This window comes from Equus asinus, chromosome 13 (assembly GCF_041296235.1).
Source record: "Equus asinus isolate D_3611 breed Donkey chromosome 13, EquAss-T2T_v2, whole genome shotgun sequence".
NCBI lineage: Eukaryota > Metazoa > Chordata > Mammalia > Perissodactyla > Equidae > Equus > Equus asinus.
In genome coordinates, this window is record NC_091802.1 from 15,043,282 (window position 1) to 15,068,531 (window position 25,250).

General features: G+C 54.3%; 4 protein-coding genes across 11 annotated transcripts in view; 3 read left to right on the forward strand and 1 right to left on the reverse strand.

Annotated features, from left to right (window-relative positions):
• P2RX5 (purinergic receptor P2X 5) overlaps nt 1-3,239 on the forward strand; it is a 30,592-nt gene extending 27,353 nt beyond the window's left edge. The window contains exon 12 of the transcript XR_011493632.1: nt 3,120-3,239. The gene's annotated coding sequence lies outside the window, so the exon portion shown is untranslated. The remainder of the gene's footprint in view (nt 1-3,119) is intronic.
• Nucleotides 97-5,005, forward strand: TAX1BP3 (Tax1 binding protein 3). The gene is made up of 4 exons (XM_014832561.3): nt 97-234; nt 3,120-3,239; nt 3,641-3,718; nt 4,013-5,005. The coding sequence occupies exons 1-4, from the start codon at nt 196-198 to the stop codon at nt 4,148-4,150; spliced, it is 375 nt and encodes a 124-aa protein (XP_014688047.1). The 5' UTR covers nt 97-195; the 3' UTR covers nt 4,151-5,005.
• Nucleotides 4,781-23,446, reverse strand: CTNS (cystinosin, lysosomal cystine transporter). Of its 7 annotated transcripts, none has more exons than XM_070482574.1 (12): nt 23,173-23,446; nt 19,364-19,443; nt 14,840-14,918; nt 13,526-13,610; nt 12,126-12,229; nt 11,890-12,021; nt 11,005-11,104; nt 10,793-10,912; nt 9,583-9,753; nt 7,674-7,791; nt 7,278-7,392; nt 4,781-6,916 (listed from the first exon to the last, which is right to left on the reverse strand). In XM_070482574.1, exons 2-12 carry the CDS (start codon nt 19,422-19,424, stop codon nt 6,808-6,810), a joined length of 1,194 nt encoding a protein of 397 aa, XP_070338675.1. In that variant the 5' UTR covers nt 19,425-19,443; nt 23,173-23,446; the 3' UTR covers nt 4,781-6,807. The 7 variants fall into 7 exon arrangements, with proteins under 7 accessions (XP_070338675.1, XP_070338672.1, XP_070338674.1 ...); XM_070482571.1 differs by having other exon boundaries at nt 5,945-6,916; nt 9,583-9,874; nt 23,173-23,311; XM_070482573.1 differs by lacking the exon at nt 23,173-23,446 and adding an exon at nt 22,180-22,370 and having other exon boundaries at nt 5,945-6,916.
• Nucleotides 22,569-25,250, forward strand: part of SHPK (sedoheptulokinase) — a 28,597-nt gene continuing 25,915 nt past the window's right edge. Inside the window, exon 1 of one of the 2 annotated variants that reach the window (XM_014832557.3) lies at nt 22,569-22,969. In XM_014832557.3, the coding sequence (XP_014688043.1) occupies nt 22,802-22,969 (168 nt within the window). In that variant the 5' untranslated portion in view covers nt 22,569-22,801. The remainder of the gene's footprint in view (nt 22,970-25,250) is intronic. The other variant, XM_044744682.2, reaches the window with a different exon arrangement.

A 25,250-nucleotide genomic window follows, 5' to 3' on the forward strand; every position in this document is an offset into this window, starting at 1 on the left:
CCGCCTTTCTCCGCACGCACTGGGACTTCCGAAAGCGGAACAGCGCTCCGGCCGGTGATTGGCTGGGGATTTGCTAACTATTCATGAGGGGGCGGACCGAGCCAGGCTGCCTTTGTTAACCACAGAGGGCGCGGCCACCGGGACTTTCGCTGCGGGCCCCGCTGAACGGTACTTGGTTCCCAGATTGGGGTCGAGATGTCCTACATCCCGGGCCAGCCTGTCACCGCCGTGGTGGTGAGTGCGCTCGCGTGGGCTCCTCCTCGTCTTGGCTTGCCCCCACTTTGCGGAGCGGCAAACTGACACCCCAAACAGGTTGACAAAGCGTCGGACCCGGGGCTCCTGCAAACCTGAGGCCAGGGCTCCGGTCCCTCTCTGCCCGAGCGGCGCCGCGATCCCCCGAGCCATGCGACAGAGAAGGCTGGGACCCGAGAGCCTCCTGAGACGCCGGACCGGGGCCAGCCCCCGCGCACTGCCTCCTTTGGGCGGCCGGGGCGGGGAGGACTGCAGAGGAAAGCCCCAGCTGAGGGGTCCGGGAAAGCCCAGGCCTGTGTCCCCAGCTGGGTGGCAGCGGGGGGCGGGCGCCGGCCCCGACGTCCATGAGTCGCAGCCTCTGGAATGAGGAAGTGCTTCCTCCGCTCCAGCTGGCGCCGCCGCCCAGAGGGAGATTTGGGGGGTGGAGGCGGCCGGGGCCTGTGTAGTGGCCCCTTACCCCTCCTTCGGTCCAGCCTTGCTTCCTTGGATCCACTGCCGCCTGGTCCAGAGCGAAGGCTCCTACAGCTGGCTGGATCCTGTTGCGAACTTTCCCTGGATCCCCAGCCCTTGGAGCAAAGTTCAGGTTCCCTGCCTGGTGCTTGGGGTCTGCTCAGTCCCCTGGCTCCCCGCTTGGCTTGGCTTGGGTGCCAAGTGCTATTCAAATAGACAAAGGGAGGAAAGGTCGCTGGAACATGAGACCCAGACGCCAGTGCCACAGCTGGATCGCACCTGGAGGCCAAAGCCGGGGCGGAGGTGGGGAAACTGAGTCCTAGAGAGGTCTGGTCCTACCCAGCCATAAAGGAAGCCCTCAGGAAGGACCCGAATCTCTCAGAAGAAATGCCAGCTGGGCAGGCAATGAGTCAGGTGGAAGTCCCTGCCCTGAGGCCATGGGACTGGCTGCTGCAGCTCAGAGCAGTGTGCTGGGGAGCGCCTGCAGTCAGAAGGTGGCACGGCCACTGATAAAGGTGGCATGTGAGGCTTAGAGCACCAGCTCAGGCCTGGGTGGGAGGAAACACTGCTGGACCAGCTGACAGCTGTGCTAAGCTTCACCCTGGTGGCACCAGCCTGGCTTTTCCAGATCTCTAGCTGTCCTGGAGAGAAGGGGCCAGGTTTGCTCCTTAGCTGGAAAAAAATGGGTGTAGCTGAGGAGCCCGAGACGGGCAGTAACCTGCCTGACCTCACCCAGCAAGTCAGTGACAGGGCCTTGCCTCCCAGTCCAAGGGCCTGTACGCTTTTTGACCTTGAGGGTGGGTCAAAGGTGTGTTGGAGGAGGTGGAGCAGGCCTGGAGGAGCTCACACTTGGGGCAGGAGGACCTAGGTCCAGTGGGCCTGAGGGGTCATGCTTCCTGCTCCTCCTCTCAAGTCATGGCTGGTCCCTGGGCTTTCCTCAAAGCTGTAGAACCATGACCCTCCCAATTCCTCTAACACTAGGAAAATGTCTGAACATGGTGGGTGGGGTCTGGTCTCTCCCTCTTGTCTCTCACATTGGGGATGGGGTGGGGGAGGCTTCTTCCTTAGGCCCTGCCCTCTCCCATGTAGTTAACATTTTGAGAATGTTAAAACCATTTTGGCCTGTCCTCTGAACTGTGGCTCCCTATCTGTCTGCCTTCTGGACACCTGTCTGGACGGCTCCTGGCACTCCAACTCAACATGCTCCTTCCCCTCCAGGGTCCCCATCTGACAGATGGTTGTGTTCAGCCAGGCCTGGTGGCTGGGTGCCCCCCTTGACTCCTCTCTGCCACAAGCAGTCTCCAGTTCTGTTGATCTCACCTTCCAAGTAGCTCATGTCCCCAGGCCTCCGCATCCCACGTCTGTGAGACATCTGTGTCTGTATGGACTGCCTGAATGTCATTCTAGCATCACACCTGGCCATGACCAGCCCTACTGCCCAACTCCTGAGAACTTCAGTGGGCTGCCCAGAATGAAGGTCAGGTGGCCAGACTGCTGGTCACCCCCTCAAGGCCTGGTACAAATGATACCTCCTTTGTGAAGCCCTTCAGGTCCCCATCAAGTCACCTTTTGCTTTGTTCTTTTCTTTTTCCTGTTAAACCTCTCAACTTGGGGGGGGCGTGGTGGGGGAGTGATCTGGTCTGGCTCCCAGCATCTGGTGACTGGAGGGTGACTGCTGAAGGATTTGAAAGGAGCCTGGCACAGTTGGGGATCACAGCCCCAGTATGGCGAGTGAGCCCTAGGCCCCTCCTCTGCCTCCTACACTGCACAAGAGCAGGGCCTGGGGCTTAGGGAGAACCTCCCTCCCTTGGGGCCAGTCTCGTGGGCCTGCACTCCACAGCCTTCCTGATATGGTCCCAGCCTCAGCTCACCTCGCAGTTCTGGTCCTGTGCTGTACACTCCGGTCTCGTGGACATGTACCTACAGCACCTTCAAGCCTCTCTTGGCCAACATAGCCCTTCCTCTCCTTTCTGTGCAAGTTTGATCTTCTCTGCTTTTCCAGAGCATCTCCTGTCTTGCCCTTGACAGGGGCTGGCTCAGCAATCTAAGCTGTCTCTGCAGGGTGCTTGCATTTTTTTAGGGACCTGATCCCTCCTGCCCTGTGTGGTGCCTCCCCTAGTAGTGCAGCCACAGCACGTTGGCTCTTGGGCCGGGAGGGGCTTAAAGCACTTGTTGACTAAGGCTGGAAGTGGGGAGAGGTTGGGACGGACGGCTGTGTGGGTTGACGTAGCTGAGTTCTGAGTCTCAACCCTCCAGCCTCCCAGGCTGGTGACCTGCTGGATTCCTCCAGAGGGACTTGGACCCCACCCCGTTGGCACAGCTTTGAGCTGGACCAGCAGCCTGAGGCTGCTGCTAGGGACACAGCAGATTGACTCTCCACACACCCACCCACTCCAACTAGTTTTTTCCTTTGCCAGCAAAGAGTTGAAATTCACAAGCTGCGTCAAGGTGAGAACTTAATCCTGGGCTTCAGCATTGGAGGTGGAATTGACCAGGATCCCTCCCAGAATCCTTTCTCAGAAGACAAGACAGACAAGGTGAGAGGAACCAGGGTCCTGAGACCTCTCTGTGAGACACAGAGGCCTGAGATGGTGGGTCTCTGCTTCCTGGGCCTTTCTGGAAGGAACAGACCTCATCTCTCTCAAAAAGTCCTCTCTCGGGTCCAAGAAATGATCTGGCGGGAATAAGTAGGGGTGGGGAGTGGGCTCCCAGCCCTATGAAGGCCTGCCCAGACAGAGCCCAGGAGGCCCACAGCAGGGGCTGGAGCATCTGCGGGCAGCCCTGCTTTCCTCTTGGCTGTCTGGGTACAGCCTGTGCTGGGGAAGCTTGGTGTAGGTTCAGACGAATGGCTGGGAGTATGCTATGTGCTGGGCTTTGCTCTGTGGATAAGGGGCTGGTCCAGTGACCCAAGGATTTGACTTGGCCTGTGTCTTTCCAGGGTATTTATGTCACACGGGTATCCGAAGGAGGCCCTGCTGAAATTGCTGGGCTGCAGATTGGAGACAAGATCATGCAGGTAACAGACGTCCCAAAGGAGGAAAACAAGGCTTGGCCAGAGGGTCTGAAGCCTTCGGGGGTTGGGGGGCTCCCGAGACTCACCAAAGCCGATTTGGAGCTCATGCTGGCGTTGCCCCCAGAGGAAGCTGGCTCTCTCCTCTGTGTGCCTCCACTCTGGTGTGTGGCCTCTCACAACCTTGGAACATCAGCTTGGGGGCCTGCTTGGGTGACCCAGGCCCCACAGAGCCTGACCTGCTTCTAGATCCCAGCGAGTGGGGGGCTGAGGTGGCCTGTATTTTCCTCCTTGGGCCAGGTGAACGGCTGGGACATGACCATGGTCACACACGACCAGGCGCGGAAGCGGCTTACCAAGCGCTCGGAAGAGGTGGTGCGCCTGCTGGTGACACGGCAGTCGCTGCAGAAAGCAGTGCAGCAGTCCATGCTGTCTTAGCAGCCCGCTGGGTCCCTGATGCCTGCCTGCCCGCCTCTTTGTACAGTGACACCACTTCCACGTTCTGTCTGCCCCTCGTCCTGGCTTCTGCTGAGTGCTGGGCCCAGCGGCCTGACCTGGCATTTCTTCCCCTCTCCCACCACTGACCTGAGGCTCTGGGACCACCTGTCTCCCTTGGACATTGCGGATTGGAAACAAGGGCCTGGAGCTGAGTCACAGTCTGTCTAGCCACAGGCCCGGCCCCTAGACCCTGCTGCCTGGCCTCAGCAGTGCCCAGGCGAGCAGGGGCCCCACTTCCTGAGAGCTGCCACAAAGCTGGAAAATGCCAGCAGGGTGGCCTTTCCCCCGCTTTGCCCTGGCTGTGGGGCTTGGCCCTGCTCTGAGTCTCAGCTGCACAGTGTCTGTGCCCATGCTTTTCCCTGTGCTGCCCCGCGGGGACTCGACACACTGCCAGAGGCACTACAAAGCTTCACCCAGAGGGAAGCCAGGCAGGCTCGCAGTTCACCGCCTCGCACCCCATTCCCCTGAGGGGCGCTGGCCTCCCCAGGGTTCACCTGCTTACAGGATTTAGACGAGGTTTGAGGCTGACGTTTCAGGGTAGTTCTCAGGATTGCCATTTTCCTCTATGCCTGTGGGTTTAACTTTTGTATTTTTTTAATCACAACTTTGATACAAAGCAATTTTATCTTACTATTTGGAGGTGCCAATTCTACTTTTGAATTTAGCTCACTAATTCACATCTGGAAACAACTACTCTTAGCAAGTGAACAAGGCTTACTTTGGTTACTGTGGAAAAGGGGCAGTGTGAAGCTGCCCCACACCCATTGCGTGCCCAATAAACAGTGCTGGAATTCACCAGGGGTCTCTGCTGAGGCACAGGGCTGGGACACTTAGGGTGGATTTGGTTGTAAGGCTCATTGACCTGGTCCCCACGGCCCTGGGTCAAAACCCAGCTATTCCCAGGCCCACCCGACACTGTGCTTGGCCAGGGCTATGTCTATGGGAATGCGTGGGAGCACCTTCACCAGAACTGGGGCCGGGGGCCCCCAACTTCCCTTGTATAACCTAGTCTCAGCTCCCACCTGGGAGGGGCCTCATGGACACCAAGGGGTTCATGGGAAAAACACCTGCCCCCCTAACACTCTTAAGAGCCCTCAGTTTATCAAAGCCAGGGATGTAACCCCAAATGTTTCCAGCAGCTGTGATTTGATGGGGATGAGCCAGAGAGCTCCGGGCCTCTGCCTGGCCCAGCGCTGGCCGCACTACCAGCTCTGGGAATTGTTGCCACTCATGGACCCCCCTAGCACTGCGGAATCAGACTTTTCCAGTGTTCATATCAAATATTTGGAATCTCCCATTTTTAGAGTGTGGCACCTAGTAACACTCTGGGTGGTCCCCAAAAAACAGGTGTGCGTGCTTCGGCAGGCAGCAGTCTCTGCTTTAGGGAAACAAGATCCTAAATTCTTTGATATTTGTTACAACTAGATAAAAGAAGAATCTAGAAAATAAGACATCCCCCCACTCCCAGTGGTGGCTGCTTTTGGTAATGAGAAGCAGGGTATCTGTGGGACCTACCTGGCCCTGAGCAGGCAGGTGTCATGCACTACCCAGGCGGGCTCTGCTGATGAAGTGCTGGGCCAGCATGCAGCCTCCACAGGGTCAGTGAACTTCACAGCCCTATGCGTTTCCTTACATGGAGGGAGTAAGGCCATCTCCCTAAGCCCCAGGGACTTGGTTCTGAAGCGAACACACCCACCTCCTGCATTTGGCAAATGCTCAGAGTGGGCAGAAAGGAGACAAATCAGGTTTTAATTAAGGATCTAGACCCCTCACATTGGTCTCCTAGTGAAAAAGTCACTAATGAGTGGACTGACAAACTCAAGGCATGAACAAGGCACATCCTGGGACCCTCCCCTCCTGCCACAGGAAGGACAGCGGCTTGGGGTGGGAAAGAAGGCAGTTTGGGATGAGGGTTGGGCCCATGAGGATTGTGTGAGGTGGTCTCAATTCCTCTGAGGCTCTTGACCAGCAAAAAACTTGGTGAGTCTCAGGTAGGAGTCTGGGGAAAGCAAGGCAAGGGGCCTGCCCCGCCCCAAGGGAGCTCCTCTCACCGTCTGGCAGGTCCCACAGGCCTCTAAGGCACGGACTGGTGTGTGTGTGTCCCGCACTCCAGACGCAGGCTGAGGAGCAGTTGGAGGGACTCACATGGGGCCCCTGACTCCAGGAAAGTAAAGGTAGGCAAAAAGCAGAAGAAAGTGAGCCCCTTACTTCCAAAACATCCCTCCAGAAAATCCAAACTGGTTAGTGTGATAAAGGTCCAGAGGGTGTTGGGCACAGGCCTAGTTCAAAACCAATTTGTTGGGGATCTCAAGGCTCAGAAATAGTTTCATTACCAGGCCCTGGTCTGGCCCATCTGTGATTGCAATCATGGAAGTTGAGTTATGGAGAGTGAGTGTCAGGAAGGTGAGTGCTCAGAGAACATGGCTTTCAGAGAAGGAACCCCACGACCTAACCCTCAAATCCTAGCCCCTCTACCACCAGCACCAGCACCAGCACCAGCACCAGCACCTGAGTCCATTGCCCATGGCACCTGGTTGCTTGGTCTCTTGGAACACAGCAGTGGCAGCAAAGCACTCTTGACTCTCCCAGCTGCAAGGTCAGTCTCTCAAGCTGCTCCTAGAAACACTGGTTGCTTGGGGCAAGGCCTTCGGCTCCAAGCTCAGTGCCCAATCCTGCCTGGGACGTGCTGTGTGTGCTGCCTGAAGCCTTAAAGAAAATAGAGATGGCCGCATCAAGATGCAGGAGGGCCAGATGCCTGGCTGGTAAGGCCTGGGAGGGGCTAAGACCTCTGGGGAGGCTGGGAGAGGCCACCAGCGATCTGGCTTTTAATCTGAAAGCAGAATCAGGTGTCTGTCCCAGAGGGAGGTTCCTCCCTGGCCCGGGAGAGTCCTGGATGAAGGCAGGCTGGTTCTGTTTAAGGCGTTTGGCCCTGAGGAAGAGCGCGCTTCTCCACTGTCGGCACACTGAGCCAGCCCTGCACTTCAGACCGCTTCTCCAGCCTTCCTGGTGGGCACAGGGCCCAGGCCGTTTACACTGGGTCCCTGGGTGCTAGTTCAGCTGGTCATACCCTGGTTTCTTTCTGTACAAGCAGAAGTGCTGGATGAAGAAGACAATATCGAAGAAGATGGAGAAGATGCCAAGTCCAAACTTGGTTGGGTCTCCAAAGATCAGTGTCCACTGGTCTGTTAACAGACAGAGGGAACAGAATCCGGTTTTAGGGTGGCAGCTCCTGAAGCAGCTGGAGCATGTGGGGCTGTAGGGGGTAGGGGTCCTCATCTGCCCAGGAAACCACAAATCCTCCAGCTGAGAGTCACCTTCAGGGCTGAGATCGGCTTGGATTCCCAGGCTGCAGGGCCGGTGTGGGGTGGCTGAAGAGGGCGGTGGGGAGGGGGCGCCCAGGAAGCCTGGCCCGCCCTGTGCCTCCAGCCCACTGGGTGGGTGGGCTGCCTGCTGGCTGACTCACCGTTGTTGTAGGACTGGAGGAACATCTGGAGGAGGCTGAAGCTGCCCCCAGTGAAGTCCAGAAGCACGTTGCCAATGCTCCAGCCCTCTGTGCTTTTGTAGTGAAAGTTCATGTAGGCCTGGGCCAGACAGACAGACAGACAGATGGAGGGCGGTGAGGGGGCCGAGTGGCTGCCTCATGCACCCTGTGACCACCACTCCAAACAAGAGCAGCTCTAATTCCTCCTACTCATGTGCTCAGGCCTCTGCTCCAAGGAACACAGTGACCTTTAGGCTCTGAGAGGAGAGCAGTTCGGGTGGGTCTCATTTGCATGCATAGCAAACAGCGCTCCTCCTCCCATGCCGGCACCTCACGACTCCAAGGGAGGGCCGGAGGCTGCTTCTCCATCCTCTTCATCCCTCCCTGTTCTGGGAAAAAGCCCTATCCTGATTTTCCAGCGACTCTGATTTTTCTTCTCACCTCCAATCAAGATTCTCCCCAAACTCAGCCTGGACTTCACACTGTGCTTACGAACACAAGCTGGGAGTTGGAATGCCTGGCTTGCAATCCCAGCTCCGCTACTGGAGCTTGTTACCTTGGGAGAGTTACTTGAGTTTTCCTAGCCTCAGTTTCCCCATCTGTAGAGTGGACTTAACTCCCACCTCAACCCTGGCAGGGCTCTGCGGCCTCCATTTTGGGCTTCGTAGGTCTAGTGAGCAGGTCCACTTGGACATACCTGTTCTTGCCGCCAGTGCCCCACATCCTTCCCCCAACACCAGGACCCTCTGGGTTTTTCCGACTGGTGCGACCTCCCTTCCTACCACCTGGGAGAATAGAGCTGGGCCTCTGTAGTGGTCTTCTCCCAGTCTGCTGGCAGTCAGTCCCCTTCTTCGTCCTCTCCTACTGTCTTCCATACTTGCTGCTCCCTCTCCAGTCCTGGACAGTTCCCAACATCACCAACTGGGGCTCCTGCCTCCCAGATTTCCAGCCTGAAGCCTTCTCACACTCAGGGACTGAGGCCTCCTTCCCTCAAGACCTCCCCCGCTTCAACACTGCTCAGCCAGCATGGGCTCCTGGCTGCCTCCCATGCTCCTCCACCCATGCCTTTGGGCAGCCTGCCCCTGGAGGAACACCCCCTCCTCCAGGGTCCACAGACTTAAGTCCTGTCATCCTTAAAGGTTGGTTCTGTTTCCATGCCCTCCAGGAGACTGGCCCTGACTCTGGCCAAAATTGCCTCCTTCCTGAGCCCACAGAACACAAGGTTCCCTGTGCTGGGGAGGCTGAAAAAGAGGCTTCTCCACTGGGAATGGGGTGAGACCCTAGATTCATGATGGAGCCTGCAGTTGGTACCTATTTTATACCTGACCCTGTCCCGGGCCATTCTGGCTGTGGGGGAAGATGTGTTCAACTCTAAGTCCGGATCTGTATAGGACTGTCTGAGTACTCGAGGGAGCGTGCTAAAGGCCTACCAGGAGGACACTGGATGGGACCTCCGAGGAAAACATCTCTGGATGGGGAGGTGGAGGTCACAGTGGCGGGCTCCCTCCTCCACCTAGTCTTTCTGGAGTATTCTGCTGCTACTTGTCAGGGAAGTTGGTTGTGGTAATGAGGGGCAGAGGGGGTGCAGACCTGAAGTCATTAGGAAAGCTGGGACAGAGAGACAGGAAGCAACCTGCACAACCCCTGACTCAGGGCCGAGCGTGAGCTCAGAGGAGTCTCCATTGTGCTTCTCAGTTCCAGGAAGAGCGGGCAGTGCTAACAGCTGGCTTTCTGCACAGCCCTGCTCCTGCTGGGCTGGTGGCTTCCATGTGGCTTTCCACCCACATCCTTGCCCCAGCCAGAAGCTGCGCCAGGAGCAGGGCCCAGGGTCCATATCTCACCCCTCTTATGCTGACGACCATGTGAAAAGTACAGAAGGCCGTGGAGGTACCTGTGGAAAATACTTGACCAGCGTCACTGCAAGCTTGATGTAGGAGAAGCAGAAGAGGAACTGCAGCCAGGTGGTTGCCCCAACTGCGGCCAGAATCATGGTGATGAGCGCAAAGAGCCACGAGAGCACCAGGAAGCCAATGGCAGGCCAGGACACGCGCTGGTTGCCTCGCTGAGGACGAGATGGAGAGGGGAGGCAAGGAGCAGGGAAAAGAGCCCAGCACCCCCAGCACCAACCATGCTCTTGTCACTATCAGGGTCTCTGTTTCAGTTCTTCTTGGACTTGCCAGAGCCTAGCAGGAGTGAAGGATTCAGGGGACATAAGCCCCAACATTCTGAATGCCCAGCACCTCATCCCAGCCCAGGCTCGTGCCACGACCCACATGGAGCCCGACCATCTCTGGAAGCAATCCCCACTCCTACCTATCCCCTGGGCATGGCCCCAAAGCAGGCCCCCTGCATTCAGGCTTCAAAGCAAAGGGTAAGAAAACCTAGAAGGTTCATGAAGGGGGGTGCCAACCAGCCCCTGCTGGCCTTGAGTGTGTGAAGGGAACTCCGAGGGAAGTGGTGGGCCTACAGGGAAGGAAATGTGCCTGCCAGTGATGCCCCGAGACACTAAAGGGCTATTTGTGCCTTTCCCTGCTGAGACACCCAACAGCCCTCCCGCAACAGGCTGAGTCCTGGCTCCTCGGCCTGGGACTCCAGACCCCTCAGGACACTCACGAGCCTGTTCCCCCGACTGGCACCCTGAACCCTGGCCACACCCATCAGCTCCCGGTTCCTCTCATTACCCCATAGCCTTCATAGTTCTGTCCCCCGAGCTGTGGGTGCCCCACCCAGGCCTTCCTCCCCATCACCACAGGAACTGCACTTATCCTATGGGCCACAATTAAGCTCCACTTCCTCGATGCCCTCCTCCCCCTCCCTGCTAGCTCTCAGCCTGCTGGGGTGCCACTGCCACCTTCTGTGTCCCTCTCCCTAGACTTGCGGGGGCCCCAGGGCTTGGGCTCACGGGGTGTTCCCCATGCCCAGCACAGGGCCTGGCCTATTATGTAGGCCCCAGTAAGCAGGTGCTGAGGGAGCAAACACATTTCTTTTCTGAGGGTTTCCATGTCTTGTGTAAAATGGTAGGTAAGGGTGGGTGGTGGTGGTGGGGGTGGGTGTTGGGCCGGGCAGCCCGAGGCGGGGCGAGGGCCAGGCTCATCTCTTACCTCGTACAGGCAGCACTGCACCAGGACAACCAGGGTGAGGGTGACTGCGTGCAGGCTGAAGAAGACGTCATTAGCGTCCACAGGGTTCACTCCATTAGGATATTTGAGGAAAAACTGCTCCTGTTCGGGGGGTGGGGAGAAGCTGGGGAGTGAGGGGTGGCCAGGCCACTGCACAGGTTGGGCTGGGCTGCGGTGGGAGGGCAGTGCCATACCTTGAAGTATGGCACCCAGAGGAGGCCAATGTTGAACACACTATAGGCCACGAAGCCTGTCAGGTTTAGGGACACGAAGTCAAAGCTCAGACCAACGACACTGTGGGGGAGGGGGATGGAGAAAGAAAGCAGAGCAGGGGCTGAGACTGGAGGCCAATGGGGACATGGGAGGGGACAGAGCTCTCAGAACACAAGAAGGAGGGCCCGGATACCCCAAGGAGAGCACTGTCCTCAGATCCCTCTCCATACCACAATCGATGCCACTCAATCCCCCATTCTTGGGAACCACTTTCCTCCCTCAGTCCCTCCTGAGATGTCTCCTGCCTCCTCAAGTCCAAGTCCTCCTCAAGTCCTGGCTCCAGAGGGAAGGCTGGAGGCCTCCTGCAGAGAGGAGGCATCTCCCTTCCTGGCTTCCAGCTCAGCAGTCCCCTAAGAGGCCCACGCAGCTAGTGTGGCTTGCTGCACGAAGACGCAACCCAAGGCACAGTTAGCCTTTAAGATCAAGGTGGGATGGCTTAGTCCCCAAGGCTGAAGGACCCAACTCTGCACAGCAGCATGACTTGACACTAATTCTTCCAGGGCCAGACGCACCATGGGCAGAACAGATTTGGGTGGACTCCCCCTCCCCACCCATCCTCCACTTCACTGAGAGGCCCCATTTTGTTGCTTTCACAGGGAGGGGCTGACTTGGGCAAGAGACCAAATGCCTGGCACTGTAAGTCCCAGCTAGGCTGTCAGAGCTTTCACATCAGACAACTTTCTAGAAAGAGCAGGAGGAGAGAAGAGCAGAAGGGGAAAGTGTGACCCCTTGCTGCCTACAGCCTCACTGGAATGCCCCCATCTTACGGGCTCTAAGTGAACTCACAGATAAAGCTCAGCGGGTACCTTTTCCGCCTCCAGTTCGTGATCACCTGAGGGTAGAAGGAGATGGACCAGGCCACAAAGTAGATCCAGCCAATCACCTGGTCTACGATGCTAACGACATTACTATGGATCACCAAGAAGCGTATCCTTGGTCTAGAAAGAATTTGAGGACTGGGATGAGCTGAGGCTGGGCTTCGGAAGGAAACTCCCACGTGCCCACCACTGCCTCCCTTCTCATCATTTAAGGCCCAGCTTACCCGGTCTGGTTGGAATGATTCCCATGCAGAAAAACAGTAACTTGTCCAACATTTTGAGGTGTCACTTGAAAAGAGGAATGTGTCACTCCAGGAGGCACTACAACCTGTTAGGAAAACTGAATTTGGTCCAGTGCCATGTAGTTATTGGGGCCTCACTCAGTGCCCAGCTCAAGGCTAAGTACTAGGCAATGGAGGGACAGGTCACACAGGGTCCCTGGCTTCTAGGAGCTTACTAACAAAAGGGACAACCATTGGACCCACCCAACCAACAGGAACCCCCCTGCACCTGTGGGTTAGACTTTCTGAGCAGAATAATGGCCTTGCCCTCAGGCCCTCCCCTGGCTTCTCTCTGAGGGAAGGTAGGATGGCTCTCTTCCTCTCACTAGCCATGCAGTCTGTGGATCAAGCCAGACCTCAGAAAGCTGAGTGCTAGAAGATGCTGTTAGAGCCGATGGCTCTTTCTACCCTGCAGCAGGCCTCAGGCCCCGGGGCAGGAGAAGTTGTGAGAAATGGCCTTGTCTAATGAGGTGTGGTGCTCACCATGGGATGAGATGAGACTCCCTTCCCACACATGGCCTTTTAGGCAGACACTCTTTATCTGATCACGCTTCAACACTGTTTGCTTGCTAGAGAGCTCGGAGCCCATTGGCAGCCCATTTCCACAGCGATGAAGCCATGAGGCCTCAAAATGTGCCTCATGTTTATCAATGTCATCCCCGCATTCATCTTGTCTGTTTTTTTAAAAAAACCCGTTTAGTTTCTACATTACTGCCTCCCCTATTGATGTTCATTACTGCCTCCCCTATTGATGTTATCTAGTTTATGGGTAATTGGCGCAGATCCTCGGTAAGGTGGAAGCAGGGTATATATTAACAGATAAATGCATAAGGGCTAGGAATAGTCACAGCTATGATGCCTGACAGCCTCTGGCACTGGTTTTTGGAAATAACATTCAACCAATGGAATCTCAGAACAGTGCTTCACAAACTTTCACGTGGACCCAAATCATCCAGGTATCTATATTAAGATTTGGAAGCAGAAGATCTGGGATGGGGCCCGAGATTCTGCATTTCTAAAAGGTTTTCAAGTAGGGACAATGCTGCTGGCCCATGACAGCCCTTTGAATAGCAAGGTCATAGAAAACCACCTTAAGAATTTCTTCTACATTCTCAGAACCATTTTTGCCTCAGATTTCTTACCATCACCTCCCTAATTCCATCTACATGGCATAAAATGCTCATTTTCAAAGAGACCAACAAAGCCAAAGCCAGAGATTTCTAGAATGATGGGACAGGGGCAGCCCACGGTATAAAAACAAGGTGGCCTATTTCCATAAGCACTTCCTTACAATGTGTTTTACCTGGCAGTTCCCCACCCATCAGTTAAGATTCATTACTTACTTCATCGGGGAGCTCAAGGATAGTAATATTTTTTGAACGAAATGTGATTTCAAAAGTGATCACCAAGGTGGCATTTAACGGAGGCCTGTGGAGGACAAGAGTCTGATTACCGCTGGCAAGTAGGACACTGTGAGATCTCAACCAACTTTCAGGATTTCTCACTGGGCCTGTCATTCCTAACTCAAGCAATTTGGGTTAGGAAGTGCTATGTGCTTGGCCCTGATGGGTGGAGAGGTGGGGTCCCTGCTCCTTAGGAGTTTTCTATCTTTATCAGGAGACAAGATAGTCGGTTGGGGCTGGGTGAGAACATGGGAAACTGGCTGTGAACGCCCAATGAACATCCAGAGGCCAACAGGCCCAGGGCATCCACTCTGGTGAGAAAGGCTTCCGAGAGGTCAGGTCTGAGGAGGGAGCAGCATGTCCACAGAAAGCTGGGAGATGTGTCCGATTGCGAGCAGCCCGTGGAGACCTCAAGTCTGAGCTCAGAGACCTGGAATTAATTTGGAAGGCAGCAGAAAGATACTCAAGGGTTCAGGAGAAGGGAGAGTTGTCGGGAGGGGATGGTACGTGAGATATAAAAGGTGTCGATGTGCAGAGGTGGCAGAGGCTGGGAATGGAACGCAGGTCTGTCAGGGAGCCTTGGTACCAGAGCTTTGGATGGAGATCAGAATTCCGTGGAGAGGTGAGGAAAAGGGAGAAGGGCAAAGAGAAAAGGACAGGGTCCCGGATCTTCATCTTGGGGAATCCTTGTGGCTGGGAGGGAAGAGTAGGACAAGCAGTGAAGGATAGAGAAGAGGAGGCAGGCTCCCTGGCATAGCCTGGATGAGGTCGGCCCCCTCACGCCTGAACCAGCAGGTCACCAAGACAGACTCTCAGACAAGACTAAGCACGAGTGTCATGTGAACGGGATGGGCTCAGTCACTTCTGCTTTTGGACGTGATCTCAGAAGTGCTGGCCAGCAGCTCAGCTCCTTGCCCTCTGACCTTCAGGGCTCTCCTCAAGTATTTAGAGCCTTGGAAAGGACCATTCTGAAGTCTGGCATCAACTGCTGGTCACTCAAGGACTCTTTTCAGCTGGGGGAAAGCCTTGCTTTCCTCCTCCTCCCACCAGAAACAAAGAGTCAGCAGTTGTCGGGGGAGAGACTCTGGGGCCTCGGTCTGCAGCCCAGGGCTAGTGTCTCTCTTTCTATGGCTGATCTTAAAGCGAAGAAGCAAGAGCATCACATTGGAAACATGAACAGACTGAACCAGGGGTTGCCCTGATCCAGCCACGGGTGAATACTGGGCTGAGGACAGAGCTGGGCCTGAAACTTACTGAAGGATAATGCTGACGTTGGCTGAGCTTCCATTTTCCAACTTCACAGTGGGAGGAACAGTGAGGCTGACTGTTGACTCTGGAAGGACCCAAATCAATGATGAGTCATTACGTCAGAGAACTCTGAGAACCCTCATGGGTCAGGCCCACGAGGAGAAACTTGGATGGGAGCCCCTGACATCTGAACTCAGGAGCTCTGACTCGTGACAACCCCCATCTTCTAGGTGAAGCCACAAGGACTCTGAGAGGCTGAGTGATGGGACTGGAAACCCGAGCCCTCATTATGCTCTTTCCCCTTCTGCTAGCAGAGACGGACAGAGGGAGACACAGGCCTGAGCAAGACACACTGTAGCTTCCTCCTCCCCCACTGACATGCTCTGAGGGTCTGCAGCTGAGTTACCCAGAGATAGTTCTAGAACTGTGCAGCCCAAATACCGTCACAAAGGAATTCAAGTCACCACATGGGACTGGAAAATGTGGACTTGACCTACCCTTTCAGATGGAAATCACACAGGTCTTTTCAGTTCGTGGAGCTGGACGTGGAGTTCGTGCAGAACTGGTCCAGCCCCTGCCGGCACCTCACAGACACACGGGGCCCAGCTAACCTGTCTCTAAAGAAGTCCTTTTGGGCTCCCGTACTCACCCAGCTCAACCCATTCCCTGATTCCCTTCCTGACACTGATTCAGCTGGGGGGCTGGGGGACACTGGGGAACAGTGCACACTTTCACGATCAGGGGTTTCTTCTTGGGATTAAGGTACTCAGGATGAGGTAGACAAACAGGTTTCAGGGTGAGGGAGGAAGCAGGTTTGGGAGGCCAAATATCTGAGAGCAACTTGGCCACAGAACATGAGTGAGTCAGCCTCCCTCTGACTTCTTCCTGTGTCCTCTGGGCAACTTACGCATCCCTCCCCCTCCCCACCGCCAGGGATACTCAAAGCCCCAGGCACCTGTCCACCTCACCTCCCTTACCTCAAGGCCTTCAGGGTTATGCACAACCTAAGGTGTAATGTGACTCTAGACTGGGGCAGGAAAGGGGCCCACCAGGGGAAAGCAGGCGCCCAGTCTGATGAAGGTGGTCCTGGTGGGGGTAGGGGCTGCAGGCAGGGCCGTGTCTTCCTCTACCCAGGCCCCTCAAAGGCAGAAGATAAAGAACTGAAATTTTGGATGCTCACATTGGAAGGGAACTTGAAAGCCCCCTAATTCAACCTGAAACCGCCTGAGTCCCCTTGTCAACAGTCCTGCCTGGTAGAGTCCCTTCATCTGCCTGGACACCTTTAGGGGTGATACCTCACCTCCTCATGGGAACTGGCCAGCCTGGAACTTGGATCCCTGGGCCTGGCTCTGCTACCTGGGGCCTCTCGGAGCCTCTCGGAGCCCTTCTCCATGCTAGCCCTGCATGTGAGTGCAGATGCAGGCTCGCTCCCCTGTGTCTGCCAGGCTCCAAGCTGACTCCTTCAGTCTGAGGTCTTCGGTAGTCCTGTCCTCTGCTGTGTCGTGTTGTAATTGTCATTATCCCCCCACCCTGGACCACACCAGATAAGCAAGACCCTGACAAGCTGGTGCCCAGGACAGCGATGCTGAAAGTGATGCCAGCTGCCACCCACACCTCCAGTCCCTAGGGCTCTGCTGGGATGGTGGTCAGAGTGAGTGGGAGATCCACATGGCCTTTGCTCTTCCACAGTCTTTGCATTTTAAAAGAGGAGGCCGTTAACTCTAATAGATCCAGATCAGGCAATGTTTACTTCCCTCTCACTTAGTGCCACAGAGGACGGCAGTGCTCAGCAGCTGAGACACTGGGCTCTGAGGTTACACAGTTCCATCCTGGCTATGTCACTTCCTAGTGAACCCAGGGGGTCAACTTACTGTAACTATACCCAGTTGTTTGTCTGCAAAAGTAGTTAGGGCATTACTAAAACCGATCCTATAGGTGACATCTCTGAGGTTTGGGTCACCATGGTAATGGGTGGGGTGCTTGAGTTTTTCAGGAACTGAGAGTCCAGTTCAGGCTGGTTGAGACCACCAACCCATCAACTGGACCTGCTTGACAAGTGACCTTTTTGACGTCAAGGAGCTAAAATCTCCACCCTCAGACCATGGCAATGCTGCCATTTTGTGAACATGCATCCTATGAAGAGGCATGAACCTTGACTACGCTTGCGCAGATCATCAATTACCTCGCTTCTCCTTACCTCCAATCATCTATTCCCACACTTCAGACCGTCTTGCCCCTACCCCATAAATATTCCTGAGTCCCCATTATCGGGGACACATTTCTGAGATTGATTCGCCCACCTCCTTGCTGAAGGTACTTAACCTCTCTGAGCCTCCGTTCCCTCACTGTAAAAAGGGGAGAATAGCACTACCTATCTCACAGGGGCCTGTGAAGATAACGTTTGGCGATGTTCGTGACACACCTTCCATATGACCTGAGTGCAAAATAATTGCTGGTAACTATTCTCATCACGTAGACACTGCACGACATTTTTTAGCCCAAGATGGGAGAGTTAGGAAGCTGGCATCATATCCTGGGAAAGCACATTTTAAAGTCTGCCCCAGGGCAACAGTCCCTGGACAGGACATCAGAATTACCTAACGAGTCTTAATGATACGACTCCAAATTTCCCGTAAGGAGAGTGTTTTTTTAATACAGTCATGAGTTGCTTAACAACAGGGACATATTCTGAGAAATGTGTCGTTAGGCGATTGTGTCATTGTGCAAAAATCATAGAGCATACTTACACAAACCTAAATGGTATAGCCTACTACACACCTAGGCTACATGGTACTAATCTCACGGGGCCACTGTTGTACATGTGGTCTGTTGTTGACTCAAATGTCGTCATGCGGCATATGACTATACTTACTGGCACGTCCCCTACAGTGTTCCCCACCCCATGCTGGCCACTCCCCTACACTGTTAACTCCCATTCTCAAATTCTTACAACTGTGAGAGGTGGACATGATTCCTATTTCAGATATAAGGAAACAGAGAATCCCAACAGGGAAAGTGTCTTGCCCACACGACTCAGAAATGGTGGAGGCAGTATTCAAACCTAGGCCCGTCTGGACCGAAGCCCAGGTTTTTGCCGCTAGGTCACAGTGCCTCAGATTCCACCCAAAGAAGTCAGAGACAAAAAGCTCTGAAGGCCAAGCACCTCACCTACGGTCCTTGATGATCAGTCTCCAAAGAAAAGAGCAGATAGGCAGTCAGAATGAGGTCAGAAACCCAAGTCCAGTTCCTTGATTTTTATGGTGGTTTTCACTATTCTTTTATAATGATATTCAGGAAAGGAGGCAAAGTGATAAAATGGAACAGGGCCCATCTTTGTTACTTTCTAGCTCTGTGACTTTGGGGAAGATGTCTGCCCTCTTTGGGCCTGTCTCCCCTCTGTAGAATTGAGGTAGTGGTGCTAGATTTGCTCTTCTTCCCTAGGCCAAGGCATTAGCATTACTAATGGAGCTTCGTTTAAAGCCTGCCAATGTGCATGCGCATACACACACACTTGGCCTTAGTCCAGAGAATGTGATCCAGCAGGTCTGGAGTGGGGCTCCGGCATGTGCACTGAGAAACACCGGGCATCATGTTCCGACAACCTCACCTGGAAACTGCTTATCCATAACGTGTGACTGCAAAGGAACACGACTGGTTGTTTAACAAACCTGGAAGAACTGATCAGATAACTATTGTTTTCTCAGAGATTCAAGAGGCAGATACCAGTGATGATGCAGTCACTGTGCCTGGCTTTTGGGAAGCTTACGCAGGATATGTATTGTTTGTATAAGGTTCATTTAAAACCTTTAGTAAGGGGTTTTAAGATGTATTTGATTTTTGACAACTGCCAAAATAATGGGCCTGGTGTCTTAGGAGTGCTAAACACAGCTTTTTGTGGAAGGAATTTCAGCAATATTTTGGGCAGTGGGAGAACTGATAGAATGATGCAGGCCTCTAAGGTCAAGCCTCACAAGGATGCACAAACCCTGATGTGTTTCTCCATAACTGGCCTGCGTCTGTGAGGCCCCCAGCCCTGCTTGGGCTGCTGTGCCCTGTTCCTTAGTTCCTCTCTATGGGAAGGGTTTTCTCATCTCACAAGGGGATGCTGGGCACACTCCTCAGGTGTCTGTGCCTGGTAGAACCAGGTGCAACAAGGTGGCCACCTCACCTGCTTAGGCAGCATCTCTCAGGACCCATAACTCCCTCTGTGAAGTCCACAAGGCAGGGGCACAAACCCTTCTTTATACATAGTACCCCAGATTGTTGGAGCTCCACAGTTGGACTCTGGTGATAGAGAAAAGGTAACAGGGACCCTGGGACAGAAGGCCAATTATTTGTGGAACGATCTGGCTCCTTGTAAAACTCCTGGATCCCAGACCTGGGTCTGCTCCACCACCCCAGTGGCCGCTTGACCCAAGGGAGGCAGGCACAGACCGGACAGTCCCAAATTCTTGGCTACAAACAGGTCAGGCTCTTAATCTACACACAGTTTTCCTCTTTACAAAGTTGATGACCCACTTCTAAACTTACCACATTTCCCTATGAGCTTCAGGAGAGAAAGGATAAAAATAATCAGCCAACGCCTTATCATGTTCCTCCGTTTCAAAGAACTAGGAAGAAAAACAAACAGCAAGAGAAGTTCAAGTTCAAGCTGGATCAGCTCAGCAACAAGTGGACAATATGTCACCTGGAACCATGGCACGGACAGTTCATAAAGGACTTTCACTTCACACCTGTGACCTCATGGGCTGTGCATCACCAGCTCGACAAGGGGACCCCAGGGAGGACTTATCTTTCTTTGATATGTGGGGAAACGGGCTCAGAGAGGCTAAGTGGGTTGTGTAAGGTTCCACTCTGAGGAAGTGGACAAACGCTGAATTTTCCCCTCTTCAACTGCTTCTTGCAATCTAGTTAACAGAAAGAATGCAGTTTTATTGGCTTGGGTTCTTTTTTTCAAAAATTTATTAAAAGTTTGGTCAGATATTTGACCTTGTGAACCTATAAAACTTAACAAAATTAATTTCATTCCTTGTCCTGGGATATGAGCCTATGGCTAATAACACCAACTGACCGTTGATTAAGACTTTTTCTTTTTTTTTTTTTAAAGATTTTACTTTTCCTTTTTCTCCCAAAGCCCCCCGGTACATAACTGTGTCTTTTTAGTTGTGGGTCCTTCTAGTTGTGGCATGTGGGATGCCACCTCAGCATGGCCTGATGAGCTGTGCCATGTCTGCGCCCAGGATTTGAACCGGTGAAACGCTGGGCCGCAGAAGCAGAGCGCCCGAACTTAACCACTTGGCCACCGGGCTGGTCCCAGGATTAAGACTTTTTCATTTGACAAACGTCACCCCTCCAGGACTGGCAGGGACCACTCACAATGGGGACCCAGTGAAGGGAAAGCCCCAGATCAGCCCTGGAGCAGCTCAGTGGTTAAGTGAGGGAGGTGGGCTGCTGCATACCCACAATCCCAATGCATGGCTCGTGAAGCACGAGTCAAGTGGGGCAGGTCAGCATGGGTATGCCTCAGCATGTAGCGCCCACATCCTCCCACTCCTGACAGCCTCTGAGGATTCCTGCAAACTGTGGGAGAGCCAGGAGAAGTCTGTGTGCAAACTACCACTGTGCTATCAGTTTCCCCAAAATACCTCAAAGAAGTCCCCTTCCTCAAAGAAGTCTCCCTGACTTCTCCCTGACTGTTCCAGCCTGCCTGACCTCGGCCTGCCCATCTCCTCTAGGGGCCTCTCTGCTGGCTGCAGCTCCCTTGATCCATTAGGTCTTATCTCAGGAGCTTTCCCATCTGCTGGCACCAATCTCCTTCCTCTCTGGCCCCTGGGGGCCCTGCCAATGGTGCTGTATCCGTGCTCTCTGCCCTCCACTTTCTGTACCCAGACCTGCAGGGAACTGCTCTCCCGTGTACATGGTGTGACCTCAAGCCTTCCATTTGCTCTTGCCGCTCTCTGCTCCTCACATCTGTCTGTGTCCTTGAGTTTAAGCTTCAGTTTGCTCCTCAGGGTAGAGTCGGGATTTTCCCAGGGAAATCAGATGCCCAATCAGACCTAACTGGCTCCTCTCTCATGCCGCAGGAGCAGAATGTGGACCGATGAACTCAAACACTTGGTCAGCAAAAGTCTCCTGGCCCCAAAGTCCCCCAGACACCTTGGAGGGAAAATGTCAGGACAGACAGAAAGACACTGAGAGGTAAGTCAATTAAAACGTCAGAAAAAGAACAGATTAATAAATATACAGTATAACTAGTGTCTTGTGAAAGCTACAAGATAGAAATGGAGAATTTCCCCACAATGGGCTCGGTCTGGCATGCTGTCCTTCCTGTGTAAGGTCTATCTTCCAGGTCTCACTAAAATGCCACCTGCTTCAAGAAGCCTCCCACTCCCAAGCCCCTCCCAGGAGCAACCTGGGCTCAGGGGTCTCCCGCAGCAGCTTCTCTGTCAGGTATCTGAGTTAGTCCTGTCAACTCTTCCGCAACCCGGAACTCCCTGGGTCTCCTTCCCTTGCAGAAGTAATACCCACGGTGGCAAGGAATGTGTGTCCTGGAGACAGACCGCACAGGCTTGAGCCTGGGTTATTAGTTGTATGGCTTTGGGGTGCTTCTCAACCTACTCAAGCTTCAATTTCCTCACGAAAACAGCGACAGTGAGGACTACAGCAGAGGACCTGAATGAGATGAAATGTAAAATATGCTTTGTGGCCCTCCAAAGGGCCACAAAAAGTTAAAATCTCATGGTGGTGGTGGGGGATTGATAAGGAAAGAGGTTGAGAACCAACGATGTAAAGTGATAACTATTGTCGCCAAGGCACCCAGAAGGCTCGCAAAAAGCGTCGACTTTCCTCAACGTTGTTGAAAAAGGCGGAGCCCAGTGGTTCCCCCTTCCTTCAGCCTGAAAGCCTCGGAGGGCAGTGCGGGGTCTCATTCTGCCCACCTCCCCCCGGAGCCTAGCCCAGCACTCAGCACGCCAACAGGAGTTCCCGGAACGGTCCTCTCAGGGTCTCCCCTCTCCAAAGCACTCTGCAAACTGCGCGACTCAGATTCAGGAGGCAACTAAGCAGAAGGCGGGGAAAGGGTTCGGACCTGCACTGGGGTAGTGCCACCCGTACGACCTCGGCAGCCCGGTGTCCCCTGTCTCCGCTCACCACCACCCGGGCCCTTCAATCTGGGAGCTGCCCGTTGTCGCAAGGCCTGGACTTGGGTGGCAGGGGATGGAACCCTGGCTGCTGAAGGGGGCTGGATGCTCAGCAGGCTGGGCAACCGACTTGCTGTGCCTGTCTCCGAGCCCCGGGGGTCTGCCTGGGATGGGTGGAGGGGCTGTCGGGGCCGCGCCGGCTCTCACCTGAGATCCTCTCAGGGTCTGGGGACCGACACACGGGACGCAGGAGCCACCTCGGACTGGACTACCTCCCGCGGCCGGCTCGACTTTGTGTGAGGGCGGGCCAGAAGTCACCTGACTCACGCCACCTGATTCGCCGAGTGCAGATCTCGGCGCGATGCACTCTGGGAGCTGTAGTTTTCACGAGTCTTAGCCGGACAATTGGGCAGCCTTGGGGCGGAGCGGAGGGGCGCAGGCGCCTTGGTAGGGATCGGGGCTCCGGTAGTGAGGGAGGATTAAGCCACTTTTAGGGGCACAGACGCCCTCAAAGCCGCCAGCGCCTGTCGGCGAACCCTGCGCGGCTCTGGCGAGCGAGGCCGGGGCAGCGCTTCACCATCCCAGAACTCCTGCCTACGGGACTGGGCCCTCTAGGTCCCGCCTTCCGCCGCCTCTCCGCCTATAGCCGGGTCCGCCGCGAGGGGTGCGCGGGGCTCCGCCTTCCTCGACCAATGGGAAGACGAGCTGCCGGCATGTTGCATGTGGCTGCGGGAGCGGCAGGCGAGGCTCCGCCCCGGTTATCTGTGCCGGGCGCAGTGTGCAGGAGGGGGCGCCACCGCAGCAGACGCGACCTGGGGTCCCCGCGGCCATGGCTGCACGGCAGGTCACTCTCGGCATCGACCTGGGCACCACGTCTGTGAAGGCGGCCCTGGTGGAGGCCGCGCCCGGCGATCCATCCGGGTTCGTGGTACTGGCGAGCTGTGCCCGGGCTGCGCGGGCGGAGGCGGCGGCCCAGAGCGCGGCGGCCGGGCCTCAGGTGAGGCAGCGCCCTGGGGCCGCACCGCCTCCAGGAGCCTCCTGACGACCTTCTTGCTCCTCAGAGACCTCTCTGACCACCCCCCTCCCCCGCCGCCCCCTTTCCTCAAAGAAGTCTCCCTGACCGCTCCAGCCTGCTTGACCTCTGTCTGCCTGGTACAGCTCCCCTTGCTCCGTTAGGCCCCTTGCCAGGAGCTTTCTCACCTGCTGGCACCGATCTCCCCACTCTCTGGCCTCTAGGAGCCTTGCCCATGGCGCTGTATCCTCGTGCTCTCTGTCCTCCACTTTTTGTACCCGGACCTGCGTGAAATTGCTCTCCTTGTGGATATGGAGTGACTTTAGGCCTCTCTCTGCTCCCCACAGCTGCCAATGTCCTCAAGTTTAGGATTTCAGTTTGTTCCCCAGGTCAGAGTCTAGGTTTTCCTCCGGAAATCATATGCAGAGCTGGCCTAACCCGTTCTTCTCTCATGCTTCTCTCTCGCGGGAGCGGAATGTGGACCAAGGAACTCAAACACTTGGTCAGCAAAAGTCCGCCAGCCCTGAAAGTCCCCCAGACACCTTGGAGGAAAGACGTCAGGACAGACAGACAGGCACTGAGAGATAAGTCGACTGAAATGTCGGAAAAAAGATCAGATGGATAATTCCATACTATAACTAGTGTCTTGTGAAAGCTACAAGATAGAAAGGGAGAATTTCATCACAGCGGGATCTGCTGTGAGATGTGGGTTCAGAACGGATGTCAATCTTCAGAGCTGGATTCCATTAATTCCCTGAAAAAGGTCTCTCTATGTTCAGTTAATTGACAGTAGAAATTAATATCAAGGAACTTTCTGTGTAACTTCGATTTTTTTCTAGATCTCAGCCTGTTCTCGCAGTTGAAATACGTAACCTCTGTGCCCCTTTCCAGCCACAAACCTCGATTTTCTGAGCCAAGCCCCACTCCCAAGAGCTTTGTTTTTCACAAGCTCTTGCCTCATATCTGGGCTCAGTCCTTTAGGGTTCAGAGTCCATCTTGTTGAGAAGCACTTCAGAGGATAAGGATTTCAGGAGCACTTTGCATTTTCATAGAGCCTTTCAAAGTTAGTTTGGTTGGGGCATTGGGCATTTTAGAAAGATGATTTACTTCATGGACTGTGAAATGCAGGCAGAGTCAGCTCTGACCCTGTGGGGGTGAGCAGCAGAGCCAGGATTACAAGGGGTGGCTTTAGGCTTTTCTCTTAAATAGGGCCACTTCTTGCAAACTGCTTTCCCCACTTCCCCCAGCATTCAGCAGGCTGTTCTGGGATTACAGGCACACCCAGTGCGCCACACCGGCCTAACAAGGGGTTTAGGGGAGACTAGTAACAGCCCGCTTTGCATCCTCCACGTGTGTGTTGTGTTCTGGGACAAACAGCGTTACTGTAATTGCATCTGTTGCAGGATTTCTCAGCCTTGGCACTGTTGATATTCTGGGTCGGATGATTCTTTGTTGTTGGGGACTGTCCTGCGCACTGTAGAATTTTTTGTTGCATCCCTGGCCTCTAGCCACTACATGTCAGTAGAACCCTCCTCCCCAGTTATGACTCTCAAAGATGTCTCCATATTGCCAAATATCCCCTAGGGGACAAAAATCACCCCTGGGGTGAGAACCACTGATCTATAGAAATCTTCATGTCCATATTTGTCACTCTTTAGAAGTATTGTGTGCACCATGGTCAAGCTTGGCAGCCATGGCAAAGGTCAGGCTTTTAGGTATTTGCAATTTTAAAATATCAGGACTTTTGAGGGAAGCTCTGTGACTCTTGAGTTATTAGTTCTTCCTCTCTGGGCCTCAGTTTCCTCATCTGTAAAAAGGGGCATGGGGGAGGAGGATTGAATGAGTTTCAAAGTTCTCTCAAATCTAAAGTTCTAGGATCTGATCTGGATGCAGACCAGTTGATGTTCTGAAGCAAGGCCTGGGGGCAGTGCCTTTCCTCTTACATTGTGGGCATACTCATTGTCTGTCCAACAGCTGCTCCCCCATCATACTCACCACTAAAACTCCAATTATGCTCAACACTGACTGCCTCCCTGTCTTCACTGCCACCCGGCCTGTTTCCCTCCTTCACTGTCCCTATCCAGAGTCTCTCCTGTATAGAGACTCTTGTTAAGATCTGAGGCTCCCTCCTGACAAGAGATTTTCACATATTGAGGAATATGGGGTAACTATTCTGATTCAAAACTAATTCCACTTGAACTAAAGAAGTCTGACTTGTGGCCTGTGAAACACACTTGGACATCTGCTTTAACCATTAAAGAATGCC

Coding starts and splice junctions, on each gene's coding strand:
- CTNS (XM_070482569.1), bottom strand. CDS start 20,774: ATGGAAGGCTTGAGGTCACACCATGTACACGGGAGAGCAGTTCCCTGC. Junction 19,444..20,724: donor GGGAGAGCAGTTCCCTGCAG/GTCTGGGTACAG, acceptor TTTTCTTCCTAG/TTCTTTGAAACGGAGGAACA. Junction 7,792..9,582: donor TGGTCAAGTATTTTCCACAG/GTACCTCCACGG, acceptor TGTCTGGCCCAG/GCCTACATGAACTTTCACTA.
- TAX1BP3 (XM_014832561.3), top strand. CDS start 196: ATGTCCTACATCCCGGGCCAGCCTGTCACCGCCGTGGTG. Junction 3,240..3,640: donor CAGAAGACAAGACAGACAAG/GTGAGAGGAACC, acceptor GTGTCTTTCCAG/GGTATTTATGTCACACGGGT. Junction 3,719..4,012: donor TTGGAGACAAGATCATGCAG/GTAACAGACGTC, acceptor TCCTTGGGCCAG/GTGAACGGCTGGGACATGAC.